At 45.8% G+C, this 27,082-nt stretch overlaps 1 protein-coding gene across 4 annotated transcripts in view; it reads right to left on the bottom strand.

Moving 5' to 3' along the window:
- The window catches only part of SLC4A11 (solute carrier family 4 member 11), a 95,528-nt gene that overhangs the window by 46,386 nt on the left and 22,060 nt on the right, over positions 1-27,082 (bottom strand). For 3 of the 4 annotated variants that reach the window (XM_076335647.1, XM_076335649.1, XM_076335650.1), the window contains exons 3-7: positions 23,951-24,103; positions 13,610-13,656; positions 8,800-9,031; positions 8,089-8,151; positions 7,473-7,554 (exon numbers count right to left, since the gene is read on the bottom strand). In XM_076335647.1, the coding sequence (XP_076191762.1) occupies positions 7,473-7,554; positions 8,089-8,151; positions 8,800-9,031; positions 13,610-13,656; positions 23,951-24,103 (577 nt within the window). The remainder of the gene's footprint in view (positions 1-7,472; positions 7,555-8,088; positions 8,152-8,799; positions 9,032-13,609; positions 13,657-23,950; positions 24,104-27,082) is intronic. The other variant, XM_076335648.1, reaches the window with a different exon arrangement.

The following is a 27,082-nucleotide window of genomic DNA, read 5'->3' as shown; positions in this document are numbered from 1 at the left end:
AAATGAGCACAGACAACACTGGTTTTCAAAAGCAAATCAATGCCCTCAGTAGCAATCCTGCTGTGGATTATTATTATTATAATGCACCATTAGCAAAAATGACCCTTATTTTATGCTCTGTTCTCACTGTTTTCTACCTCAGGTGTTGAGCTCACTGATTAATTGTTTTGAAAAGGAAGGCTTTCTGGGCATTTTGAACATCATTTCTACTGCCAGAGATGGCCAGAAACGGGTATCAGATACTTACAGCTCACAGAGCTGTACTAACACTTTTCAGACACCATCCCTTTCCTACCACATCTATCAGGCAGTACCTGAGCTAGCAAGAACTACTGAAGTACAAAGCATGACCAGGAAAGACTTATTACAGGACAAGGGCTGATCACATCAGCACACACCCTGGTGCCTGAAGTGGGGGAGGATACCACGGCGTGCACATGAACGTAAGTTTATACGTGTTGTGGAGGTACGAGTTACCAGCCACCTCTCAGCAGTACCTGCTTGCCTGCTCCCACCCCGTTTGAGTAAATCCAAGAACTGAAACAATCACAAAAAACCCAGAAATTCAGCTTGCTGCTACCCGAGGCAGGAAATCCAACATGCAGGAGCTCTGTTCCCCTAGCTACAATATGTGAAGTCATGCAGCAATATAGCAAGTTATTTGAAAAAAATCTATTATATAGTGCAATAATTAAACAAGCCACATGTTCTTCTGTAGCTAGCTTTCTCCCTGAAATGACAGGGTTATGTTTCAGCTCCAGCAACTTGTCTCTAAGGCCACGCTTTCCAGAGATGACAGTCCTGCCAACAGTGCCAGTCCAGAGGGCTACAACATCATTTCAGCTCAAGAGCTTCTTGGATACGGAGGGGAAAACTTGACTTTAAAAGGCTGCTCTTTGTTATTAGGTCACTTTCATATACAAGCTAATTTTCCTGGCAGCCACGCCAAAAACCTTATGTTTCTCTAAACCAGGAGTCCACTGTTTCCTTACCTTGAGGGACTAGGAAAGCGTGCAACAAGAGGATCCCGCAGCGCTGGATCCCAGGCAGTATTGGAAGATTTAGCAACACTGAGCACATTCACAAGACACCAAGAAACCCACTGTCATCGTTACCCGTTTTTATCTGAAGTAGTTGTATCCACAGTGCTGGAGTTTGAGACTTCTCACACCTATGGAGACAGTTTCTTCCAATTCTTCTGTAAAGAGCTCTATTGACACTGACACATGCATCTGAATCCCAGTATCACTTACACCAGTAAAACTGAGTATGGACCTCTGAAGAATTTTCAACCTACTTTAAGTTGTGTCTATACGTTGACCTAAAGTCAATAATACCTTTACAAATCAGGCTGAGTTGGTTTAGTGGGGGTAAAGCAGAGTAAAACCAGATTTAAACAGCTGCCACAGAGAAGGTCTGATGGACCTGAGCATTGCTGCACAGAAGGGCAAAACAGTGCCTTTGTGCAGAATGCAGCCTCATCCGCACCAAGCCCGGTCTCGCTCTGTTATATCAGTTTATTTGGGGGAAAAGCCCGGTCTCGCTCTGTTATATCAGTTTATTTGGGGGAAAAAGCTGGTATCTCAGTACTTATAGTGCAAGGCCAAGTCACTTCTGCCCATTCATCATTCAGCATCTCAAGGTTTTCTTCAAATTTAAGCCGTTATTTAGCTGACTCAAATCCTATTCCCTGGTGTAGCACTTACAGCTCCCACTTTTGTTTTTAATTCCAGAATCCAGATACAAATATAATACAAACCAAAACTGCAGTCCCTATTAACACTTGTGCAAATATTTATGAAGGACAAGAAAAAAAGTTATTTGGTTCACATGGAGAAATCCCAAGTTATGCAAGACTGCAGATAAAACTCAGCATAGTTCAGGCCAAGAAGAGAGCCACCTTCAAAATGAAGCAACTTTTTTCAAGTAGCACTTAAGTAAATTCCCACTAAGAAAAAAATAATTCTGAAGGGTAAATAGCCAAAGCCCCAAAAAACCCCGAGAACTAGCAAGACATTTTTAGCTGACACTAAATCAAGTCTGGGTTGGCCACAGCCTCCAAGCTCCCTTTTGGTTTGGGTTGAGCTAAATTTGATTCTCCTTTGGTTTGGCCAACAAGCTGAAAAATCTATTTTCACCCAATATTAGTCACACAAGGAAATACCGGGCTATGATTTAATGAGATGCCAGGTTGTGTTCTCAGCAATTTTATCTTGATCCTCCAATAATTGAGCTCATAAAAAGGGCATTTAAATTATAGCATGCATTCCTCCTTCGCTGTCCTCTTCTCTTTCCAGGCTGCGTATCTAGCGGTGTTGAGTGTGGCACTCAGATGGTGAGAACTGGCAATGCTCCACCAAAATCATTGATACACCGAGTCACACACACTGCAGGTCTGCCCCACACCCAAGATGTTAGAGTAATAACACATTTCTCAAACAAATCATAAAAAGGATCAAACTATGGAGACCCAAGAGAAACAGAAATCCACTTTAAACGATGCAAGAAAGGAAGTTAATTCAGAAACAAATTATCCCCTGCAGTAAGAAAACATGCCCAGCAGTGGTAATCAGCTAGCCATCCTTTTCCTGTCCTGATGCAGAACAACAGTGACGCTTCTTGTTCTCATCCACTGCAAATAAATCTTCCTCCGCGGAGCAGCTCCAGGCACAAGCTTTCAGAAACCAGAATTTGCAAGCGAGGAACGAGGCTGTGACCAGCAAGCCAGCTCACCCGCAGCTTGGCACAGAGTTGTTTCAGCAACAAAGTCGCTCCAAGCTGGATATCATTTTGGACTGGTAAATGCACTTTGCTGGGCTCCAGAAAGACCCATCCTCTCTAGCAGTTAATCCCTCTAGGGGAAAGTATTTCTACAGGTCAATGCATATGGAGACACCTCCTCCTCCCTGTACACGTGCTGCAGGCACTGCAACGAGTCGTCCTTCTCTCCGACAGATCTCCCCCAGGACCCAAATTCCTAATGAAGGGTTTGAACTTGAGAACTCCTTTTCATAACACAGCACCTGCAAGAGCTTCAGCTCTCCAGCATGACCTGGGACAGCCCAACAAGGGTGGCTACAGGCACTTAAGAGAAAATGAATTAGTTCTTTGAACCCAAAGAACACTTAAGATGGTGGTTGTAAATTCTGGAGAAGAAGCTCTAGTTTACCAGACTCCAAATCTTGTAATCATTCCTCTAAAAGAGAATATTTGTTTTAAACAGTTGAACTGTTTAATTTCCCATCACATCCCGTTTTGCTCTTTGAAAGAGGGGGCACTATTCTGAGGAATACACAGTAACTGAAGCATCTCTATTTGAAATCTATTCAACAGCTAAATCAGAAGCAACGTGGCTTTTCTATAGACCCACAAACCTCTGGGTCTGGACAAATCCTTAAACACGTGAAATAGGCTTTGCATTACTTTTGTTGAGAGATCCATTAGTAACATGTTTCACACAACCATCAGTTATACATTAAATCTGAGAAGTTACTACTCTTAAACTTTACTCTACTTGAACAGCAGTCTCGCTTGATATCCAAAATAACCTCACAATACCTGTTTCTGAAAGGCTACCTGAGGGTTTTTGAGTTAAACTCCTCCACAGGAATCATTGCAATGACACACTATAACAGAGTAAGCAATTTTATAGCAACACGGAGCACACCGACTGCTAAACCACTCTTTGCTTGCAGAGAGGCTTTTTTCCCTCTGCTTTGCCTGTTAAAACAGCAAGTCAGTTGAATGCACTGAAAATAAGTCCTTCACCAATCCATGTGCCTTACCAGTGCAGCCAAAGGAGATGGCTCTTCAACTACTCAATCCAGACTACGAAGCAGCTTGGTTTCGTGTTTTTCTAAGGATTCAGTTTTGGAAGAAAGCAATTATATCTATCTCCTGGCAAGGAGAATATAGCCTGGAAATTGTGATGCCTGGGGAATTCCACTCAGCTCAGGCAGCATTTGTTCAATAACCCACACAGCTGGTGTTTCTCCTAGGAGGACATCAAGGAGAGAAATCTACCAGCAGTCAGTTAACAGTTACTACTTTAACATCCTTAGCATTAGGTATCCTTCACTCCAAGGGGGGGGGAAAAAAAAGGCATTTGCTGTCTGACAAATGGAGATGCAAAAGAAACAATTGGGTGTGACAGGACTTGGCTTGCCATGACAGCCACTTCTCCTTATGCTCTCCATTGGATAAGGAGGGACCTTCCTTGGGCTTTCTGAGCCACAAAGCTGTGCAACACGAAAACCAGTAGCTCTCATAGGGGCTTCTTCCCCACCTTTCCTGATCCAGACATGCAAAGCATCCAGTTTACCCCCTCCAGGCTCTGGGTCGTTCATGGGGAACTCCGAGCACCCTCTGTACCTGTGGTACCTGGCAGTACATCTACCTGCTGCAGTCACTGCATGCTGGAGGGGTACCAAAGTACCTCCCTAAGCTCCTACTAACAGCAGAGCTTCCTCATGCTAAATAACTAAGTCCGAGGATAACAGTTCAGCACCCCCAGCACTCCCTGTTCTGGGACAGGTCTGGCTATCCCTCATCCCAAGCTCTCTAATGAAACAATCAACCAGCAGCTTCACAGTGAAGCGGCAAGAGATCTCCATGCCGGTTTGCATCTTGCTGTTTTGGCAAATGCTATGAATAGGAGAAAAAAAAAGAGTTGTGTCCATGGTTTCTAAGGTACAAGATCATGTCCTTGACTGATGAAGCTAATCTGTAACTCTGAAGATTTGCTTTCTAGTTAGAAAGCCATCACGTACACAAGTACCTAGCAACCTTCATTCTTCTAGAGCTGAAGATTGCTTGTTAGTGGGATGTGAAGTACTGTGCTACTCTCAGCTGTACAGAATTTTAATGAAGGAGTCTCAAGGTTTCCATAAGCTTATGTACCCTGGTATGGCTTCAGCAAGATCAGGTTTTGGTCATCCTTAACAAAGAAAAAAGCTCAAAAGCCTGTTGTGAATCAGAAGCCAGTTTTCCTAGACTTCAGTGGAACATTTGAACCTTGATATCTTCAATTCCCCAACAGTTTGTTCTGTCACATGGCTATAGCCCAGATCCATATGGCACATCTGACCTTGCCGGCAGTTCAATACACCTGAAACTGTCAGGAAAGCACCGATTCCACCAGAAGCAAAATAGCTATTTCCCCCTAGGTTTTCCCCCACTGCTCTTCCCACTGAGGATAAGTCATAAGAAAGAGCAGCCCTCTCCAGCACAAAAGAGAGGGAACCAAATTTTTGTGTCCATCAGGAATGCTCTTCTGCAGCCAAGCTCTGCACAACTCAGTGAAAATCCTACACAAGTTTTTTCTTTCTGACTCTAAGCTGATTTCAGCTTTAATATTTCCCCTTGAGATCAATGCAGAAACAGCACTACCAAAACCGTTATCTGAGCTGCTCTTCCTCATTAATATAATGCTATCATGATACTCAGCCTCTCTCATCCACTAGGAATAAAAAGTTAGTTAAGGTGCACAAAAAACAGCAGTGCTAATTTAAAATTTAGCGAAGAGTATAGACTAAATGCAAGGATAAAGAACAGCAGATATCTTAAAGGTTCTTCCCACTCATATGGAAATTTTTTTCATCAACAAATTCCTTTTACTTCAGAGTCTTGGAAGTTGTTTTGCAGTCTGACTTCAAGAAAAATATAAGGTCTAAAAATATGGTTCACAATCTGTTGCACACTACCTACAGCAGAAATACAGTGCAATAATTAGATAATGATAGTTAATAACTCATCACTGCTTTCCCACCACTTTCTTCTCCCTCTTCAGAGTAACAAAAGGAAGAAACAAGGAAAGTTTTGCACAAGACACCTTCAGGCTGTAAGCTTATTTTTCAAATCATGTCTTGTCATGGAAGCTAGTATTACTTACATGGATGCATTTACAGCCTTGGCACACTTTCTACAGAAAGGCTGAACCTCCCCTTTTTAGCTTCATGTATATAATCACAGCATTTGTATCATGACCTCTAGAAAAGCTTTGTTATTATGTCACTCTCCAAAGACCTCCATAGAGCCACATCACATGCCACAATAGAAACTTCCACCCTCTACCCTTCCTAGATTAAGATGCACATATCCTTATTGCTGCTGTCCTACCTATGGCATCCAAAGGGGAGAAAACTGCTCCAAAGCCCTCTTGGTTGATAATACAGAAAGACCATTTTACTGTATAAACTCATTTTCTTCTTTGTGCAAGCTGCTCTGTACCTGCCAGACGTAAGAGTACAGCTCACAGTAGCACATGCAGCACAGACTATCCGGTTCACTTATTTCACAGGACAGAGCCCCGATACGCAAGTTACCTTTTTACATAGAGATCACATTTTTCTCTTTCATAAGAGATTGGAAACAAGGGTGGGTTTTTTGTTGTTTGTTGATTTTTTTTTTAGGGTTATTGTTTTGTGTTTTGGTTTTGGGGTTTTTTTTGGTTTTGTTTGTTTGGGGTTTTTTAAGTCATCTATTTCCAAGGCAGAATACTGTACATTTTTTCCAGCCATAAGCAGAGGGTAGGAGAAGAACTGCTAGTAGAAGGAAAGCTATTGATAGTTGTCCTAGCAAACTGGCTGTGAAGGCTAGAATATGTGCATGCGCTCCCCGAGCCTTTAGGCACCTATCCAACATATCCTAGTAATTTCTCTGGGAATTAACATATTTCTTGACAACCTGACTTAGAGATTGCACATGCATAAGGCAACAGACAGAAGTCAAATCGCATTGCTTTGGTTGGCTCTGACTCAGGTTCTGGCCTTCCTCTGTGAAGGGACAGTTTGGCTCGCCCAACATGCTTGACACTGAGACAATTGTTTCAAAACCCAGTTTTGGTCAAGTGGAAGCTGGGGTGAAGCCACCACATCTCATAAATCCCAGGTGACAGAGTCCTTACTGTCTTAAGGGTCTGCTCCAATGTTTAACAGTGTTGACAATTAATCAGTGTCTGAATTAATTGTTAGACAAAGTAATCAACGTCTAAATAGTGTCAGAATTTCTGACTTCAATCTTCAGTTACAAAAGTTTAGGTGTTTTCATCAAAGGACCCAAGAAATCTTTTGGTACAAGTTCCCAGACTTTGGCAGACAAAGTAGTCCACGAACCAGTTTGCTTGTCCCTTTCAGAAGTTCCTCTCATTAACATTTCTCAGTAATTAGCATTTTCTGGCTCAGATTTTTTTCAGCGTTCTTAGCTTGTTAACACCAGATTTACAATAGCATCCAAGAGCTTAATGCCCTGTAGAGACTGCGATCATCTCTGCTCAGGCTGCTGCTTGACCATTTGCAAAGGGGAGGAGCCCAATGCTGCGGCTGAGATCCCACAGGCCAGGACGCACAGATGGAGAGGGCACCACCATCCCGATTTACAAGGGCACATTCTGAACTGCTATTCTTCCCAGCAGCAGGAAGAGTTACAAGTTTTGAGCAGCCAGTGGATTCTGCTCATCTAACCCAGGTACTTACATGATACAGAGCCAGGACTGCTGATACTGCACCCCTGTGACTGTCGCTGTGACCCCTTGAATTGTATCTGATAAGAGGTGAACTAGGAAAAGAAGAGAGGGAAACGTTACAGGCTGTCCATGTTTGGTTTGCAACTACAAATAACATTTCCTTTCAAATGGAAGCCGAGTACTAAGACCAAGCGTACTTATTTATCTGCACAGTGGATTGATGCAAGGGTGAGGGATGACAGAGAAAGATGGAAGCATTTGTCCTGATGCTTTTGAAGTCTGTCCTTAAACTATTCACAGCTTGGAAAGGCAGCTGTTTTCTCCTCCCAACATCAACCTACTGCAATATTAGATTAGCGTTATTCAACACACGCACAGACAGGACTGGAAGAGGCTTTGTCTTCCGACTCCCCTGCCCTCTCTCCCCCTCTTCCTAACTACTGTTCTCAGATTATTTTATGGCATTGCTTAATTTTTCTTTATTGGCAGAAAGCCTAAATTAAAGAGATTATAAATGCGAAGCTCTAAGACAGGTAGCAAGAAGTAACCAAAGCATGAACATGCTTACTACATGCTCAGGACTTGACATATCTGTTAAAAAAATTCACTGAGGCTGTGACAGTTACATTTGAGGTGCGATGTACATGTTTGTATATTCATTCCTGTTGACTCTGAAACATCATGGGTGCCTACAGAGAAACAACGCTTAGTTAAGCTTCTTTACATCTTGGGCTAAAAGGTAGTGTTTTAGACTACGCTATAACATTTGCTGATAGGTTAAGGTGACACGTGAGCCAACAACGTTGGCCAGGGCTGCCCTAGTTGAGTTCCTGGAGGAAAACAAAGTGCCTCTCGTCCCTTCCAGTGGGCTGGGAGCAACACAAAGGCTCAGCCCTCCCCAACCAATTACTTGTCCAAAGCAGTCAAACTTCCCCAGCCTATGTGAATTCAGGTGAAGAATCACAAGGCAAAGGAGCCATTTCTGAAGGGACACCAGCAAGCATCTCTCTGCTGAAGAGCATCAGACACTTGTCTGAGGACAAGCATACCTAATGGGTCCAAACAGACAAGACGCTCCAGTGCTGTAGACTTCTCACCCCAGAGAACACCACTATGTGTCATCTTAATGGAATAGGAGCAAGACTCCACCAAAACATAAAAACCCCCAGAGACATGAGACCCTTCAGCCTGGGTGACATGGAAAAATAAACCCCTAGTGTCACATGCAACATGCAAGTCTGGGGACCACGCAGTAGTGAGTGTTCAACACACCACCGACGGAAAGGATGACAACTTAACAGTAACCCACAGGCAAAAACAAATCAGGAGTTGATTACCATTCCCTTCTCGTGGGGTCCCTGAATCCGTGAATAAAGTGCTCATGATTTTTTCAAAGTTGCAGCTTGGCTCCATGTTCTCGGGATCTTCAGCAAAGTGTTTCAGCATCTCTCGAAGAACATCATCCAAGGATGTGGCCGTTTCATCAAGGATGATGCTGGCTCTGGCCAAGAACCCATCCAGGTCTCGGTGGGCTCGGACTTCCTCCTCAAAATTCTTTAATTTCAGGTACTGCGTTAAGAAGAGGTCAGCGTTAGACAGCTGTACACAATACCTAACAGCAAAGGACTAGGATCTGCATAGTTCACAAGCAGACAGTTTTGTTGAGGTTACTGCCACCGAACCAGCAATTCTGGAATCACTTTGACCATTCAGATCACATTATAGAAGAAAAGGAGTTTTATGTTATATTATTAATGCATTGAAGGCTTGCATTTTCAAGGCTTATCCTAACAGAGTCATCATAGGTGAATGCCTAGGCACCGTTTACACCCTGACATAGAAAGCAGAATTAAAAAAAAAATAGTTTTCTTGCCTAGGATAAAGCACAGAAGTTAGCCTAAAAGCAAAAGTGCTTAAGGTAGCATTTAAAATTCTCCTTAGGTTTAAATAATTCAAGAAGTTTGCAGAAACGTGGGAAAAGTTATTTGTTAGAAAGAGACTCTGAGCTCAGCAGCATGAAAAGTTACCAGTGTGCATCTCAGTGCAACCTAACCCAGTTCTTCTCAAGCTGGGAACCATCTCTCCCCAGTGCTCCCAATTAGGGAGCCTGAAGTGGGAGATGGGGAACGCCATCCAGCCCATCACCTTTTTTGACACTTCTTAAGTTTCTGTTGTTCCCACTCCCAAGGAAGTTTTCTTCCTTCGTGCGTAACATTTAGCTTTGAATCAATGGAAAAAAAAAAAAGACAGCAGACAGAGGCTGAAACTGTCTCAGCTCTCTGCTGGTTCCCTCCGCTGCCCCAGACTTGTTGGTCTTGAGATGGAAGAAACAGCCATGCTGTATTACAGAACCTCAACTCCTTTCTCTATTTGTCAGCTGTGACATTCATTGATTGAGTAATCAAAGTACAAATGCATCATTCCCATTTCACAGTCCTTGGAAATCCACACAGACAGTTAGCACTCACAGCACCGGTCAGAAAAGACCGACAGTCTTGTCCTCTCCTTCAACAGCTTAAGATTGAGTGAGGAAATGGGAACTGCACTTTGTTATATGGATCTTCCTTCCGACGGGAAACCAGCCAGGCTTGAATTCATGATGTTGAGGACCAGATTGTCAAGATACTGAGCTTAAGGGGAACTGAGCATTTAAATGTAAGAATCAAGCTCTAAATTGCTTTTACAAGTCTGACACCAAGTTGCCTCCACAACCAGGACCTTGGCACATTCCCCCCAAGTTACAGGACCACTCCAGAGCCTGAGTCATGGATACCCTCCTCTCACGCATACCCTTTCTACCTTTTCCATTTATAGCCTAGACACAGGGGAAAAAATGCTAATATTTCACTAATTACTGTAATTATCACAGCAACTATCAAGTTGTCAGTACACATCCATTGCAATTAGCACTGTTTTACTTTGCATCAATCACTTCTTACACAGCATCCTTGAGAGGGAGGATTCTCTGAAGGATTTCAGCTCCCACCCCCAAGGCTTTGTTGCCATCTGCTCTTAGGAGAGGAGACAGTGACACAGCTACATTACAACTGCACCTAAAAGAGACCATATAACTGCAAGTGGCTAAGTCAGTCTCAAATTATCACTGCATAAGAGTTGGTTAAAACACCTATCACCATCTGTAACACTGGTGTTCGTGGGGTCACCATATGACCAGCAACCACCTCCCAAAGGTAACTCATTTCAGCTTGTCTGGCATGCAGAGTCCAACCTAGGATGTAGGTTCAAACAGCAAAGAGGCCAAATGACCGAGACAGGATTTAACAAGGTGGATGGCAGAGGATGTACCCATGGAGGTATGAGGAAGGTTAAGAGCATCAGGAGTGCCACAGCGTGGAGGAGCTTTCAAAAAAGCAAGAGTGGCATTGTGTCACCAATTTCTCCCATGCATGAGAGAAGCCACCAGAAGCAGAACAGTGGAAGAAGAAAATTGAGGGACAGCAGAAATGAATCAAAAGCATTCAGAAGAGGGCTATTATCTGCCCACATCATCTCAATCAACACTGATCCTCCAGCAAGCTGTGCATGACAGCATTGTTTGCTTGTTGTGGCAGGACAGCACTGTCAGCAGCTTACTGCAAGTCATAAGGATTCAGCTCCAGCTCTGCCACAGGCTTCAGGCAATACCTGGGTAAATAATTTTGCGTGCCTCAGTCCTGTTCTATTCCCCTGATCCTTTATAGGAAACAGGGGCAATACCCATCCTTATTATCACTCCCATAACGTTGGGGAAGATATGCACATTACACGTCTAGCAACTAGCCACCATGAAAGGATATAAATACATCACTCCCTGAGACAAACCAAAATCAAATTAGTGGAAGCACTACTACAGCAACGCCTTAAGAGATAGCTCAAACAGAACTGTTCCAGTCAGGACACCCGGTGGTTTCAGGAAAGATTAATAATTGCTCCTTCACAAATACTTTTAGCTAGATAGTCAAGTCACACCAGGATACTTGACGCTGGAAACTTGATGCTGGAAACTGCTTAGCAAGAAACCCAAGACAGCTACCCAATAGCCATTTTAATAGCATTAAGTGTCCTTGATTGCAAAACTGCACATTGCATCGTGGCAAGAACAGAGGCTGTTGTGCCAAAGAAGGGGGAACATGTTGAAACAGCCTCCCCCAACTTCAGGCAGGTCTCTTGGCCAAAGTCACACACTGTCTGTGCAAAAAAGAGCTCTCGCTCATCAAGAAGGCCCAAAACGCAAGTACTCTGCTGTGTGGCTGCTCTGGAGACCACCTCCACTTACAGACGCTGCAAGAATCTTTGAGAAGGGGTGTCCAAAAAGCACGTTGTCCTGAGCAGAGCTCTACCTCTGCTGTTGCCATAGTCACTTGGGCCAATTCCCTCAGAAAACACACTGTGATCATGATTAAATAAATAGTTCAAACTGTGTCAAGGAGCTTCTCCTTATTTATGCCTACCAAGTGCCATGCCAGGTAGCAACTTGCCCAAGACATAAATTACTCTTCCACCGCTCCTGAAAGGGCACAACAACTACAGGCTACCAACCAGAAACAGGGACAACCTAGCAGGGAAAGATCTCCAGAAAAAGCTTCTGACCTGACCACTTTTCTGCTCGCTATTCCCCCTTCCCATACACTTGGAGCGATCTCCTCCGTGACTCGGGTCCCAATTTCCTTTGCATTTGAAGCACAAAATTTCCACTCGTCCTCCCTGGAGGCAAAAACTGGCAATAGTATCTTTTCCCAAGCCCTGCTAAAGCATGCTAGCTCTCTGGTATTTGTTGCTCAACAGCACGCTAAAATGCTCAAGCGTGAACTATAGGCCAGAAAAGCAGGAATCCTACAGCTCTAAAAAGGAAAAATAAAATAGAAGAGACACTTATGTGTTAGCAGTTTCCAACTATTTCTTATCAGAGGCAGATCCTGCATTTAGGCTTAGAATTTGCACTTTAAGTGATTAAGTTCTTCGGTTACTTTCAGTCAAGTCTATACAACTCAGAACCTTGGCACTAGTATTAGACAAGACAAATTATCAACAAAGACATTTCCATTCCTGAGCACAGAATAGCTTACTTTAACTTCTATGACTTAATATCAAACAATGTTTAATTTTTTTTGGTGGTGGTGTGGGTTTTTGTTGGTTTTTTGTTTGTTTTTTTAACTTGGGAGGAAGGTTTCTTCTACTAAAGCTATTACACATTTTCCTCCCCCTACTAATTCAGCCTGCTGAAATAGCTCAAATCCTGAAAAGGTGTCTTAGAGGCCTAAAGCAAAGCAGAGTTAAAGAGCTCTCTGGGATTCCCTAAAAAGCCCCCAAGGCTTTGGTACACAGATTTAAGAACCCAAGTTACAACCTTCAACAAAGCCTGCAATATATGATTTACCAGGATTAGCGATGCTACAAGTTTTCACGCAGCCAGCCAGCCCCTCCAGCTGGCAGTCAAGGCAAGAGTCAAGACAACTTAGAGCACCATGAGCCATACCTCACAGCCCCAAAGACTGAGACTTCATTTGGTATTAAATATCAACCCATTTCCTCTCTGCATACTTTGTGTACTCTCAGTCAGAGATTTGTACTAATACAGCCTATATAAGGGTGTTGGGTTTTTTTTTTTTTGCATTTTCACCTTATCATTATTGAGTTACAGTCTCAAGAGCAAGCGTAAACTAAGCGTTGTTTCCTAATCATCCTCCTAGACTGTGTGTTTTCCAGGGAATTCACTCCTGCTGAACCTCGTGAAGGCAGATCTGATTAGCTGGAATAAACAGGAAACCAAATCACAGCAATGTCTATTGGGTGTTTCTGTTTTCGGCTTGAGAGAAGCTCAGCAGCCTGAATCTCTATAGTGTATACTTGGATCCCTTAGCAGGCAGCTGCAGAAAATAAAGTGATGAATTAACATGTCAAGGAATTGTCTGGGACAAAAAGCAGTGGAACAATCAGAATTACAAAGAAATTGTTTGGAGAATGAGCAGCACATGGCTTTTTAGGTTTAAATAAAGACAGAGGAATTCAAAGAAAGAGGCATTAATACACCTTCTGTTTTGGCCAGTAAAAGCCACCTCCCCACCCCCACAAAGTGTTTCAAGATCCTTTCCTCTGCTTCTAGATGATGAAAAAATAATAAATTGATCACACAGCATTCCTACTTACCTTCCTTGATGTGTGCAGTAAGACGCAGCCAGCACTTTCATTTTCAGCTGGAAAGGGGAAAAAAAAAATAAAATAAAGTCAGAAAAGTGTTACTATCACAAGTACCTGACAGGCAGCAGGAACCAAGCACAAGGCTCAGAACGAGGTGAAGTATCACTCTCTTGGCAGAGGAGGATCTCTAGAGAAAAGCAGAGATTCAATTTTTACAACATTTCCCATTTTGGAATCGTAAAGCGTAGAAGCAGCCTTTGGCGTTACCTGATCAGTTAGGGTTTGTGTCTTGCAGCTTTTTTTTTTTTCCTTCAGATTCCCTATGTATTTTTACCCTTCACCACTCCCTTCCCTCCCCCCCTCAAAATCTAATTCCTAATCCTTTAGGTAATCATTTAATCCCATGCATCGTTGTTTGATAGATTGAGGCTAAGATTGCATGAGTCACGCTCGTTTGGAAACGATTCTTGTCCTTGTTAAAGAGTCAACAGTAACACCCAGGCATTTCCAAGGGAGCCGGCTGCGAGAGATCACACGCAGTGACTTGAAGATGAGCACATTAGTGTCCTGTCAACTCACCACGCTGCCTCCATAAATCTAAGCGTAAAGCAACAGAGCTCTTGGGAAAGAAAACTGCTGTTTAGAGACTATTAAACATCACTTAATATGCAGATGGGATACAGGGACAGGGGTACCCGGGAAGTTGCCAGTTCAAACTTCCAAGCTCCGATATAAACATTTTCTTCGGGTATCTATGAAGCAATTTTTGGGGTATAAGCTAAAAAACAAATAAAACCCAGTTGTTTTTGCCACAAGCCCACTCCATACTGCTTGCATCCAAGGCAGCTTCTCTGTAGCATCGTTAGTACCACAGGTACTGTCTGTGCATCCTTTTCCTTAAGTCCTTTATCTTCACACTCTCCAAAAAACCCACAAGACTGAGCTGCTACCAAAATTATACATGAAACACATGAACGGTTTTCATTCAAACGAGCATAGTGACAGCATGGAAAAAACCCACTGAATACCAAAAAACTTTCCAGAGGCCAAGCTGTGGAAAAGTACAGAGACGTAACAGTTACAGATATTCAGAGGAGGTTTTTGCTTCCTTTCCAGATCTGGACTTCCAAATCCTTACCTACAAGAACTGCTGCAATCCCATTACACAGGCTGACCACACACACAGGCACCTTCAAGCCCAGCCCTGCTACTGTCCAAAAAATAAGCTGACTGAGGATGCAATTCAGCTGCGTACACGTAAAAACTCTAAGAACTCCAAAAAAGCAATGATTTTTTTTTTTTTTTGCACAGAGGAAGCTGCTTTAACCAAAACCATCCCTGATGAGACTGGAATTTAAGTCATGTCTGCGGTGGGGTTAAAAGGCTGCAACTCAAACTGGGAGCAGAGTTGACCGCAGTAGAGAAGGAAAGGATTGCCTTCATCTCCCGCTGAACAAAGTAAGATGGTTCAGAGGCTTTGGTTACATCACCCAACTTCTCCCAAAGTTCACTTGGATGCTGTACATGTGATTAAAAACTAGACAAGTCTGCTGGTGCAACAGTCCCAATTATTACTGCTTTTGACACATCTTTTGGAAAACACAAGCTGTTTTATCTAAAAAATGCTATTTATTATTAAAAAGCAAGCACCCAAATAAACCAGAAACATCAAGCGTTTTCCCCAGGCTCTTACATTTGTAGTTCTCCAATGCTCACTTACTCAACTTACAGCCTAATTACACATGCAAAAGTATGCTGGAAGATTTGGAAGCCATAAATATTCATTGAGGAGAAAACATGTTTTGGTTTTTATGCTCTTGCAAGAAATAGTTCTGGAGAGACAAAAGATACCCACAACCCTGAACAATAGCAAGCACGTGCTAAGAAGACATCTGCAGTCTGTCCTTACGGATTCATACAAACGCAACAGAAATTCACATTGTCCTTTTATCATGCAGCAAACTCTTGGTTCCTCTTATCAGTTTCAAGCGTGTATCAGTCTTCTCCGCTGACAGCTCTCTCAGGTACTCATCTCAGATGAGCACCGAGTGCTGCTTTATCAACACAAGCAAAGACATCTAATTACATCTGTTGGACCGGGGTCTTTCAAACTTCTCAAAAAAAAAGCTGTTCTGGGTACGGAGATGATGCTTTGGGAAGCCCAGAGCCTCATTCATCATTTCATCCAAACAACACACCGCTCAGACTTGATCCGGGGAAAGGAGACAGACAGATATGGCCATCCCAGTTCTGGGCTGTTATCTTAAAGGCCCACCGGAGTGCTATAACGTTACTCAGGGATAGCAGCAAATCCACTGGAACACAAAAAATGGGGGGAAGGGGGGGGAATGCACAGAGACTTCCCGAGTGCTCTTCTGCCTGGCTTACGAACGACCCATTTACTTACTGCGGGGGAAGCCACTAGGCAGTGCGGGATAAAACCCTGCCCGAGGTTGCCCGTGACACATCCGTCAGGAGATAGCTTGGCTAAAGCCCAAGACCAACTGCCACCAGCCTGCCACCCATTTTCTCCTCCTTCACGGCACTATCGCTGCTTTCCTCCAGTTATGGAGGAGCTGAAAAGATGCAACACCCTTGACCCTTGCACCTCCATGGAGGAGCCCTTCATGGGGTCAAAATGGATACAGTAAACCATGGATTTACCTTCTACTGACAAGGAAGAAACTATCCATCAGTCACCAGTTATGTCTCACTACCAGGAGTAATAACTAGATTTCACACCTGAACGTCAGGATTAAGCATACTTAAACAGAAAAAAGAGGTCAGGGCCATGTAAAATTTTCATTTCTATTTTGGTGGTCCTCCTTGCTGCACAAAGCAGGCTGCAAAAGTCTATTTTAGGCAAGCTAGCTAGCTACGGGCATTATTGTCTCTGTCCTCGCACATAGTTAAAGGAGAGCTGCCAGGGGTGGCCGACCTTATCTGTTAGGCTGTGCTCCAGGTTCTGCCCAGGGGAAAACCAAAAAGTCAGCAATGCATCTCCAACATCCCCTGGCAGCCACATCAAGGCGACACGCATATCCCGAATTTCTAGGATGCATGCGTACAAGCACGCAGCATTACTGAATATGCTACAAGCGACTCGCTGGGAGTTCACTTCAGTTTTAGCAACGCTGATGAATTGCCAACATTAGACTTACGCTGGTGGCCTCGTGTCAGCACATTCAGAGCCCTGCCAGGGCACTGTGGCATGCCTCCATTTTTTATTTCCCACCGTTTGCAGAACGAGACCCATCCAGCTTCGACATGAACAAGGAGATTTAATACTTGGAAGCGAGAAATGCAGCAGGAAATTTATTTGCTATACTCCAAAGCAGTTTCATCCCAGCTGCCTTTTACATAACATCCTGATAGCAACCCAGAGAAATGAAATCCCCTACTTGCTTCCCCTCCACTCCCTGTTTAGATAATGACATATTCTATGCAAAGACAACCCTGAAAACAAACCCACGAAGTCATATGCCAAAGTTTAAGGCTTTTCACCTTTTGCCTTAAGAGATCTCCTTTCACTTAAGATCCCCTTTCCATCCCTTCCCTTGTACAGGTCCCCAGTGCTGCCCTTAACGCCTGAGAAGACCCAAAAGTCTCTGGAGCGAAGCCACCACTGGATGCCTGCAGCATCTTAAGGCCATCTTTTTCTTTGGGAGAAAGGAGTGGAAATTGGAGAGGAGGCACTTTTTGGCTGTGCAGGTGTCAGTGCACGTTACTTTAGATCTACATGCACTCCCCAGTGCATCTGCATGGTAAATAGGCTAATAAATCAGAGCAGAATACTACATTAGCACTTCGATGGTTTTCTCAGAAGAATATCAAGGATCTAGTTTAAGTGGAAGTATTTAAGGTTTGGGGGTTTTTATTAAAAAAAAGCTATTTTATCGAGGCTTTCTTCAGGGGGTCTGAGCAAATCTAAGCCTCAACCACTTGCGTTGAACCACCTTGCGAGCAGCCAAAAACTGTTCCGCTTTTAGAATCTGTTGCCTTAAAAAAAAATAAATAAAAACACATCAGCACATGGCATGACAGGAGCTTGTTAGGAGCAGTAGAGATACCGCTAACTCATCACTGGCAGTGAGGGATTGCACAAGCAGGATCTCAAGGGGATCCTTTGCTTTGCTGTCCTGCCACGGATGTGCCAAGTCTGGACTCATCCCCATCAGACTTGAGTAATTTGGGCCAAATGTTGTTAGAGAAATAATTGTGCCCCAACTATCCCACGTTCCCACGATACGGTGGTGCGCTGAGCTGCAGCAGAAAGCCTGAAATCAGCTGGGCTCATCCCTCTTAAACCAACACCCAGGTTAAAGGCAGGTGGGAATAAGCAACTAGCTGCAAGTTTCTGGAGCAGGCTGGGAAGGAGCAGGCAGGGTGGGGAGGAAAACCTCACCCGAGTAATGCTCAGCACAGACATCGCAACGGCCGGGCAGGTGAAGGACCATCACCTCGCGCTCCTCTCTGGCCATTGTGGAGGAATTGGAAAGAGAAGCCGACAGCACAGACAGATTGACCATGGCTCTTGTAAAGAGCCAGGGACAAGATAAGAGTGCCGAGCGCTATGTCACTTGTCACCCCCCCAACTCCTCAGACACGCACACGCTACAACAGCAAAATCTTTCTTTTAAAAAAGCTGCGGTAGCTTTTGTCATTAAGTTTGGGGCAGGGGAAAAGGCGCATTTTATTTCCGTACCAACTGGAGGGAGAGGGTGCTCAAAATCCCAGGGGAAGCCGGCCCAAAGCAAGCTCAAGGTGAAGCACCTAAAAGGGAGAACGCTGCCTTCGTGCAGAACCACCCGTGCTACCCAACCCCCCCCCCTCACCTCACTTGGCTTCGTAAGCACTGCTTTGAAAACACCCTCGTCAGGAAATTCGGAGGGAGGACGTGTCCCCCCCCAACCCCCCCCAGCGACACAATCGGTGTATCCACTTTCCATTAGGGTATAGGAAGCTTTGGGAGCCCAACATCCCACGCTGACATCAAACTGCTAAAACAGGAGTTATCAGATGGAACGCGTGGGTCAGCATTGTGCCTCGAGACATAAAAAGGACCTTGGTATTAATGTGAGGAAATGTGACTATTGTGTGCAGAATGATACCCATTCAGGCCCAGACCACTTGTCTCTGGACGCTACTCTCTCTGGAATATCCTTGGCGCCAGCATCTAGCATTTCTCCTCGTCCCCTTAAAGAAAAAAAAAAGTCATCTCGGCAGGGGCTGGGCCGTGAGTTAGAGCACCGTGTTTTGCTCAGAACAAGCAGCGGCGGGCGTGCACGTGCATGCCTCTGGAGCGGATTACAGGAAACTGTTGATTCTCCGTATCTAGGAATGATCAATTGTCCAGAGGGTGGAACAGGCTTTAATTTCTCATGAAGCGTAAATCGTGTTCCGTTATTTCCCCCCACACACCCCAACAAAGCCACATCCTGCTTTCCGATTGGCTTTTCGCTGCCATCAAGATTTTGCCTTCTTCCCCCCCGAAAACTGCTTCAGGCACCTCTCCGCAGCTAAAGCCACCAGTACGAGCATCAGCCGTAAGTGGCAATGCATACTGCAAAGAAGTTGAGCAGCTACAGCTCCACAAATCCCTGATAAATTGTGCCCAAGTTTAGGAAAAAATCCTGTGCAAACCCCTCTATTGCAATCTGGGGAAAGGAGGAGAAGGTGAATTGTTTTAAGACCCCAAGCTGCAAGAACGAGGTCCAAAGAATTGTTTTAAAATCCCAAACTGCAAGAACGAGGTCCAAATGATGAAAATATTTGCTTGGCAGCTCCCTTAAATCAGCCAGGCAGATAAAAACACTGTGACGCCGCACACTTTGCAGACCCACTGCAACAAGCGAGGCGTGCACTGCCTGTCCACCAACTTTAAGGCTCAACCTAAACCAAATTGCTGTATTCATTGGCAGGGATTTATGTCTAAGCATGCTGCAGATAAAGCAGCAAGTGGTTCAATCCCCTAGTTCAATGTTTCTGCGACGGGCTGAAGGGATGCAGGTACGTACACCTGCAGCCCAGGCTCCAGAGGGATTTATGGAAAAAGGCCACGTATAATACACAAAGAGAGACAGTCAAATTCACATCCAGATAGCGCTAAGACAGAAGGGTTAATACACTTCTAGCTAGGTGAGAGAATAGGAAAGCAGCTGTAAAGCCACACGTGAGCCTGCAAGCCACTACACAGCTAACCCGGCAGCTATGAAATAAGCAGGGCTTGTAGCACACCCGTCTAGAGAGGAAGGAGGTCCCCCCCCGCTGCACACCAGAGTCACTGATGCTCCTCATCCTCTCTGGCACAAATTCCCAAGGGAACAGAGCATCAGGCTAGATTTTTCCACCTGCAGCACAGGAAAGGTAACATCCCTGCTCCTGTGGTGGGGGCTCCCTCTCCAACCTCAGGCAAGGGTGACAGGGAAAAGGGACTTCATCTGGGACAGGAATGCAGTACTGACTCCTGCAAAAATACACGCAGCAGGGCACAGACCTAACATTTCACTTGTATGCATTTATTGTGACTTCAGAACGAGTCTCAAGTCTCTAAAAACCATCCTGATCTTCCCCCAAAAATGCAGATCCCAGGTCCAAAAGCATTCAGCTTCGGATAAAGACCCACCTTCACGTCGGAGCTACTAACACTTGCTGAAAACAGCAGTCTTGCCACCAAAGCCTAAGCTGGAAGGATTAGAGGCAGAAGAAAATAAAAAAGCTTTTCATCAGCTACCTCAGGGAAGCAATAAAACACCCAGGAGAAAGGACCCAAGCGTCAAGACTGAGCGGCATTTCACTGCCTAGACATCTGCGCTAATTTGGGCTTAATATTCCATGCAGCAGCCAGTATTAATTAAAAATGAGATAGGCCATACCTTAAACCCTAGATTTCTTCAAGCTGTTTTATACACATTTGCGCATGCAGCCCAGCATTTTATGACAATGGTTAATTGCCGGAGTTTTATGGGCCATGCTATGTTTTGTTGGCTCAATGTTTAATCCCACGCAACCATCTTTTTAAAACAGAATTATAGTAAAGCGCATCCAATTATGCTCATAGCAAGCTGTATATCCATCACAGAGATTAACAGCTCGACAGGATGACAGCAAAGCTGTCACTGCATCTGTAATTCCACTTACATTGCCTGCCAGCACCCAGACCCTCGGGTACCAACTCATCCCCTCCCCAGATGGGATTTTTGGATCTTTTAGCCCTACGATAAGGTGGGCAGCAACCTCACAGCAGCTCACCAGAAAAGGTCTCCAGCAGGAGAGAATCTGGACACCACGTTCAGCCAAGAGACTGAACTGTGACAGCCATAACAGACATACAGAGACTCACAGATATCACAGAGCAGCCATCTATCTTGTTTCAAGTCACCTTAGAGGTTTTTCCTGCTGGAGATTGAGCAAATGTATTTTTGCAGCAAGTGCACCTGGCACTAGGGAGCAAATCAACGTAGGCAGCACTGGAGAGCCCTCTTTGCAGAAGATGGCCCATGGTCAGTCCCTCTCTGGCCAGGCAGCAACCACGCGAGGCCCAGCAAGTGTTGCAATGGGTTGCATGACACAAGAGGGCAATATCGAGCCCGCTGGCACAAGGAGGCCTTTCAGCTCAAAAGGTTTCAACCCAGCATGGAGAAAGCAAGAAAATGAGATGGGGATGGAAAGATATTCCCACACTTGCTTTTCCTCTGTGTTTAACGAGCATCAGAGGATCTTGTAGGATCCTGGTACACTAGCTCCCCTTGGGGGTTGGAAGTGAGGTGTTTGTGGGGGATTCTTGCACTGCCTGGACAAAACCTGCCTTTCCCCCCCTCCCCCTTTTCAGCTTGTCCTGCTGGAGACAAGCACTGCAAGTGCTCAGCTCCACACTTTTGTTCCAGGAACGCAAAGCCCGAGTATAAAACAAAACACCCAGAGAGTGGCAGCAATGCAGGGGCATTTCTGAAAAACGTCCCCTTGCAGAGTTGAACAAGGAGCAGCATTCCCAGACATACCTCAGCCATGGCATGGTTAAACCTCAGTTCTGCAAAAAGCTTAAAAAGCTTGTGAAGAGGGTGTGTGTATGGGGGGGGGGGGGCTTGTGTGTTTTTCTTTTTCCCACAGCAGTTCAGGCTACTTTCATTACCAGAAGAGCTTAAGGGGCTCATCTCAGCCACTTTCAACCACCTGAGAAATCAGCTTTCCAGGAGGATCAGTTATACCCTCTGCAGCCAGAGATTGATTTAGTACGTATAAAGTCAACTCCAGAAGATGCTTCAGCAAAACCACCTCTGAGAAAGAGCTGACAGCCTAGATGACTCAAACACCTGGGGCCTGAAGAATCCTACGCCTGATGCTCACAGACAGGAACCTGGATTTTGGCTACCTGGGCTCCTTTGATACTGTTGTGGAAAAAAAGAAAAAATAAATATCACTTCACACCTGCCCTTATTGAAAGTCTGGACTTCAGTTCTGCCTGAAGCCCATTTTTAAAACCTCCATCCCTGCATTTGAAAGGGGACTCCAGCACATCAGAAATCCATTTTTCCTTAAAAATCCTAAACACCTCAGCTGAAGAAAAAGGATACAGCTAATACCACCGTCAAATATCAGTGTTTGAGGGGAAATAAGGAAGCCTTTTTTGTCCTGTTTTGAATGGAAGGGAAAACACTTATAAAAAGCCCAGGAGGACACGCAAGGAAAGTCAGCTTCTTCAGACGCAGAAGAATCTACAGCACTTGCATTCCTCATCCCCGAACAATGCACCCCACGGCATTAAGCCCAGACTTGTCATAGCAGAGTACAGTTCCCCTTAAATCTTTCAATTAAGGTGGCATTTGTAAAATTGCAGGCTTGAAAATTGCTAGATATTATTCTTAAAGTCACCGCTCCGATTCAAAAAGTAGACTTCAAGACAGTCAAGCAGAGGTCCGGGCCATGCCTGTTCTGCATCACCGTTTCCAATAATTGCTCACTATAGATCAATTGGGATTTGCTAGTAATCTAAAAATAACTTTGAGCAAATTTAAAGGACTCTCCGATACTGTGACACCAAGTATAATCCAGAGCCCTCGCATTTAATCTCCAAAATAGTCAGTGCCCACACAGGCAGGCTCCAGGCTGCCTCCAGCTGCCGAGATGAAACGCAGGCTGCTGCCGTGTCCCAGAGGCTGCATTTTCCTAGGCACGTACCACTAAAGCCAGGTTTTACTAGGCCTCCTCCTTCACTATTTAGCATGTGCCTTACAGAGAAGGTTAAAATAGCGTGCTAGAGGCGAAAGCAACCTCTAGAGCAATCTAGGGATTTTATTCCTCGATAGCAAGCATTTTAGATATCTCCACAATTTGTGTTAACTATGCTGTTTGGAAGTCCCCTCCACCACGTTGAGCAAAGTTTCTAGAGGATGCTGGCTTGGTAGGGAGTACACAAAGAGCACAGTTTTGGGCAGACACGTCCATCTGCAACGTGACTGCACAACCAATTCCTTTGTGGCCACTCTGCCTATACGAGCCAAGCCACCACTCAAAGCTGACACCGCGGCTCCCCCCGAGGGTGGAAGCCCCAGGGGTGCATTTCACTGGTGGGTTCACCCCCAGCACCACACGGCGCTGCAGGCACCACCGCCAGCAAATGTCGGCCTCCTCCCCTGCATGAAGCTGCCTTGTAGCAGGCACAGATCCCACTAAAGCGTATTTGGGGGAGCTTGGCGCTTGGGCCCTCACCTGGAGGAGGTAGTTTTTATTTGTAAACAGAGCATGACACACAACAGAACTTCTCTGTACTGTAGACATAGCTGTGGGGGCCTTACCTCCATCAGAGATATTTAACAGGCTGGTTTTCTCCTCATTTTTGCTGTCTGCCTCAACACAGCAGGTGTAGGGATTGCTTGCCTCTAGCCAGGGCAATTAAATCCAAAAGACACGTGTCCAACCCCAAAAGTCCCTCTACACTCTTTTTTTCCCTTACCAGCTGCTGGGGAGAGCAGCGACTGACCCAGGCGATCCACGGCTCCAACTTACCTCCAAGCATTTCAATTAAAACATGACCAAAACCCCCCCAAAAACCTTGGGAAGCCCCAGAGCTGCGTTCGAGTTATCTGCAGGGACCACACGCACCAGAAATCCTGACTTCTCACTAGAAACTGCTCTCATCCAGTGACCAGGCCACAGCAGCGGGAGCAACAGCAAGGCCCCGGGCCCTTCTTGATTAAGAAGGACAAAGGAGTCAAGATACTTCATACAGATGGCTGAAGACCCGCTCAGCAGCCAGACTTTTATTAGGTTTTCAAAAAAAAAAAAATCACTAAAATTTTGCAGCGAGGAACGACCGCGTCTCGCAGCCCCGTTTTGGGGGGCAGCACTCACCGGTGGCGTTCGGCGGCACCTCCAGATTGACGTTGACGAAGAAGCGGATGCTGTCCCCCGAGACGATGGAGGAGTTCACAGCGTCGAAGAGCTCCTCGCCCCCCGTCTCCTCCTTGGCCTCGCAGCCATCATCCGTGTCGCACTTGAGGTACCCTGCCAACGACATGGGGAGGGCGGTTAGTGGGGCCACGGGCCGCACTGGGGCCCAGAGCCATCGGGGTACAGGCATACCCACCGATCATGGCCGCCAAGGGCTGCAGCGAGGCCTCGGCAGCGCCTGGGGCCTTGCGAGGGGCTTCTCTTATGCCCTCGCCTGACGAGGGATGAAAGTTATAAGCGATCAGCTCCAGCACATTTCGGGTTGGCCTCAGGCGTGCGTCCGAAGGGCCGCTCCGGAGCCTGGCCGTGTGACAGCACAGGCTTCACACGCCAGCCTGCTCACCAAGTCAACAAGCACAAGTGGCAAATCCAAGGGGCTATGCCTTGCTCCTCCCAGATCAAAAAACAAAACAGGATGAAAACTCGGACTGGAAGCCGTAAAAACACCAAGCAGCAACCCAGAAGCAAGAGCTGTGCCACAGCCCACCCTAAACCCAACACGTTCATCAGCTCAAGTCACCGGCAGCACAGCCGCTTTGCTTGCAGTTCAGCAATTTGAAACTGGGGGGGGGAAGAAAAAGACCTTTCCAAGGAGACACCTGATACAGACAGACAGGCCCGCAGCTTCCCACGGGGCAGAGGAGCAGGTCACAGGAGGCAGCAGCACCGAGAAAGCGAGACAAGTTTCTTAATAACAGCGGACAACTCAGCCTTTTGCAACACTTCCAATTAGAGTTTAACCTAGCCTCATTCAACAGCAAGCTGGTTCACTGCAATGTTTTATTATGAAGCAGCTGGAGGACTCTTGTGGCGTGCTCGTGTATCATGTTTAATGAGGAGAATTAGGGACATTATAGAATGTCAATTTTTACATTACCAGGATTATTCAGCAGCTTCTACCCATCTTCTGACAAGTCTTTTACGCCTAATTTGAAGCAGGAGGAATATATTTCATTAGCTTGCTTTAGGCACTACAGCAAAATGAAAAGGGTGAGCTTCAAGACGGAGGCTTGAATGGAAACTAAAATATTGATAGCTTTTTTTAAAGCCTCGTATAAGCAAATGTAGAGGCAGCAGCAGCTGAAAGCAGCACACGCGATCTCGGAGGGATCTCGAGCCAACAGCTCACCACCGCAGAAAACAAGCCCCGAGCAGGGAGGCCAAACAGGAACTCAGCAACGCAGGACAGGGGCTGCAGCGCTTCCTGCTGTGGGCAACATGCCGACAGGCGCTCGGCATCTTCCCAGGAGGGCTCGGAGGGTGCCAGGGGTTCAAGCCTTCAGGTAACTTCTGAGCTACTTCTGAGGCACAGGAAACCCGACAAAAACCTCAGGTTAATCCCCCTACTGATCTCTGCCTCCTCCATCTACCTGCTTGACAGGAATAAACATGAGTCGGGCCTATCAGAACTGCTCTGAAGGCTTCAAAAAAGCATCCAGGTTGCTGCTGTCCCCATCCAGCCTGCCAGACAGACAGCAAAACACACCAAGGGTGCTGTCCTCTGCTGCTCGTGGAGCTTAGGCAGCTGTTTCTGTTGTGCAGGAATAGAAACCTGCCCAAAACAGCCAGAAAGACGCAAGGTGAGGAAAGCAGAAGAAACAGCTGAACACAGCACCTAAAGTATCATGGCACTGTGGGCACAACCAGGTATGAAACATCTGCACAAGGGCTGGCAGATGTGCCAGGATTGAGGGGCAGCCTGTGTCCTGGAGGGATAGACAAGAGCCAGGCAGGGTGCCTGCTGACATGGGAAGTACTACAAGCCCCGTGCAAGCATCTCAATCCCAAAGTGCCAACCCTGGGGTTTGGTTCCTCTGAAACGCATGACAGACACCATAACCGCTCCTCAGCAAAGTAGAGCACTCACCAGTGCTGACAGCCCTCCTGGTGCCAGGAGAGCTTGGGCAGCCCTGCAAAAAAAAAAATCAGCCTCAAAAATCAGGCTCAAATCCATGATCCTGGCTCTTCCATCTCAGCCATATCCAGGATTGCAGCCCCAGTTGTCACAACAGGTCTGTGCTTCTCCATCCTTCCCACTCAGTGGGTCAGATGGGAGGTACATGACAGTGAGATGGTTCAAGCACACAGCTCAGAGAACATGGTTGAGTTTTTCCCCCACTATCCTAATGCAATTAAGACACAGATGGGTAAAAGCCAAGCAAGGAAGACTATTTATTCACTTCCCAAGCCCACTGAAACTGGCTTGGTAAGAGCACAGCAGCAGTAGGCCCTGAAAGCAGAGAGGGCTGGAGGAGACAGGAGAGAAGCAGCACAGGAGCTGGAAGAAGGGCAAGGGTGGAGTAAGATCAGAGGGTTGGGCAGAGGTCAGCGAGGACTCTGGCAAGGGAAGCATCCTCTGTTCCTCCTTCTTTAGGGGAGGAAAGAGCAGAACAAAAGGCAGCCGAGCCTCATGTCCCTTGGGCAAGGGACGGACAAAACACTCAGCTTGCAAATAAACCCAAACCTGGGCTGTACAGGAACTGCACTCCCGGGCAGGTGTCTGCTTTGTCACTAAGCCACCTCAAGGCTTCAAACCACTCCTGTTTTGAATCCTTCAGCCTATTAGTCCGCCAGGCATTTTAAAACATGAGCAACTTATGCCCTGTCAAATGCAGGGTCACTTGGAGGTGAGAAGATGAGCTGTGTGCGTGGCAAGGTGCACCTTCCTCTCTGAGCATGGCTCAATAGTTGCCTCCAGCCCTGGCAGCTGTTTTCCCCCCCGATCGCCTGATGATCACTGAGTGCCACCCCTGCTGCTTGAAGAGCAGCAGATGCCACAAGCAACAGCAGAAGCTGTTCAGCTCCTCTGAAAGTTTGACTGCTGTTTTACAGAGGTTCAGAGCAGGATCCGATATGGCCATTGCACAATCGGTATAAATATCAATCAGGTTTCCATATGGAAGCACAGTCTCAGTAATGCTTTATAGCCTGTGCTATGAGCTTCAGGGAGGCGGAGGGGAGTTAGACACCTTTGCATACTGCCTCAAATCGGCTGGGGAAGAGTTTAAGACCTCCAAAGTGGTTCTCCCCCCC

Source organism: Aptenodytes patagonicus, chromosome 4 (assembly GCF_965638725.1).
Source record: "Aptenodytes patagonicus chromosome 4, bAptPat1.pri.cur, whole genome shotgun sequence".
NCBI classification, from domain to species: domain Eukaryota; kingdom Metazoa; phylum Chordata; class Aves; order Sphenisciformes; family Spheniscidae; genus Aptenodytes; species Aptenodytes patagonicus.
This window is presented reverse-complemented; position numbering and strand designations above follow the sequence as displayed.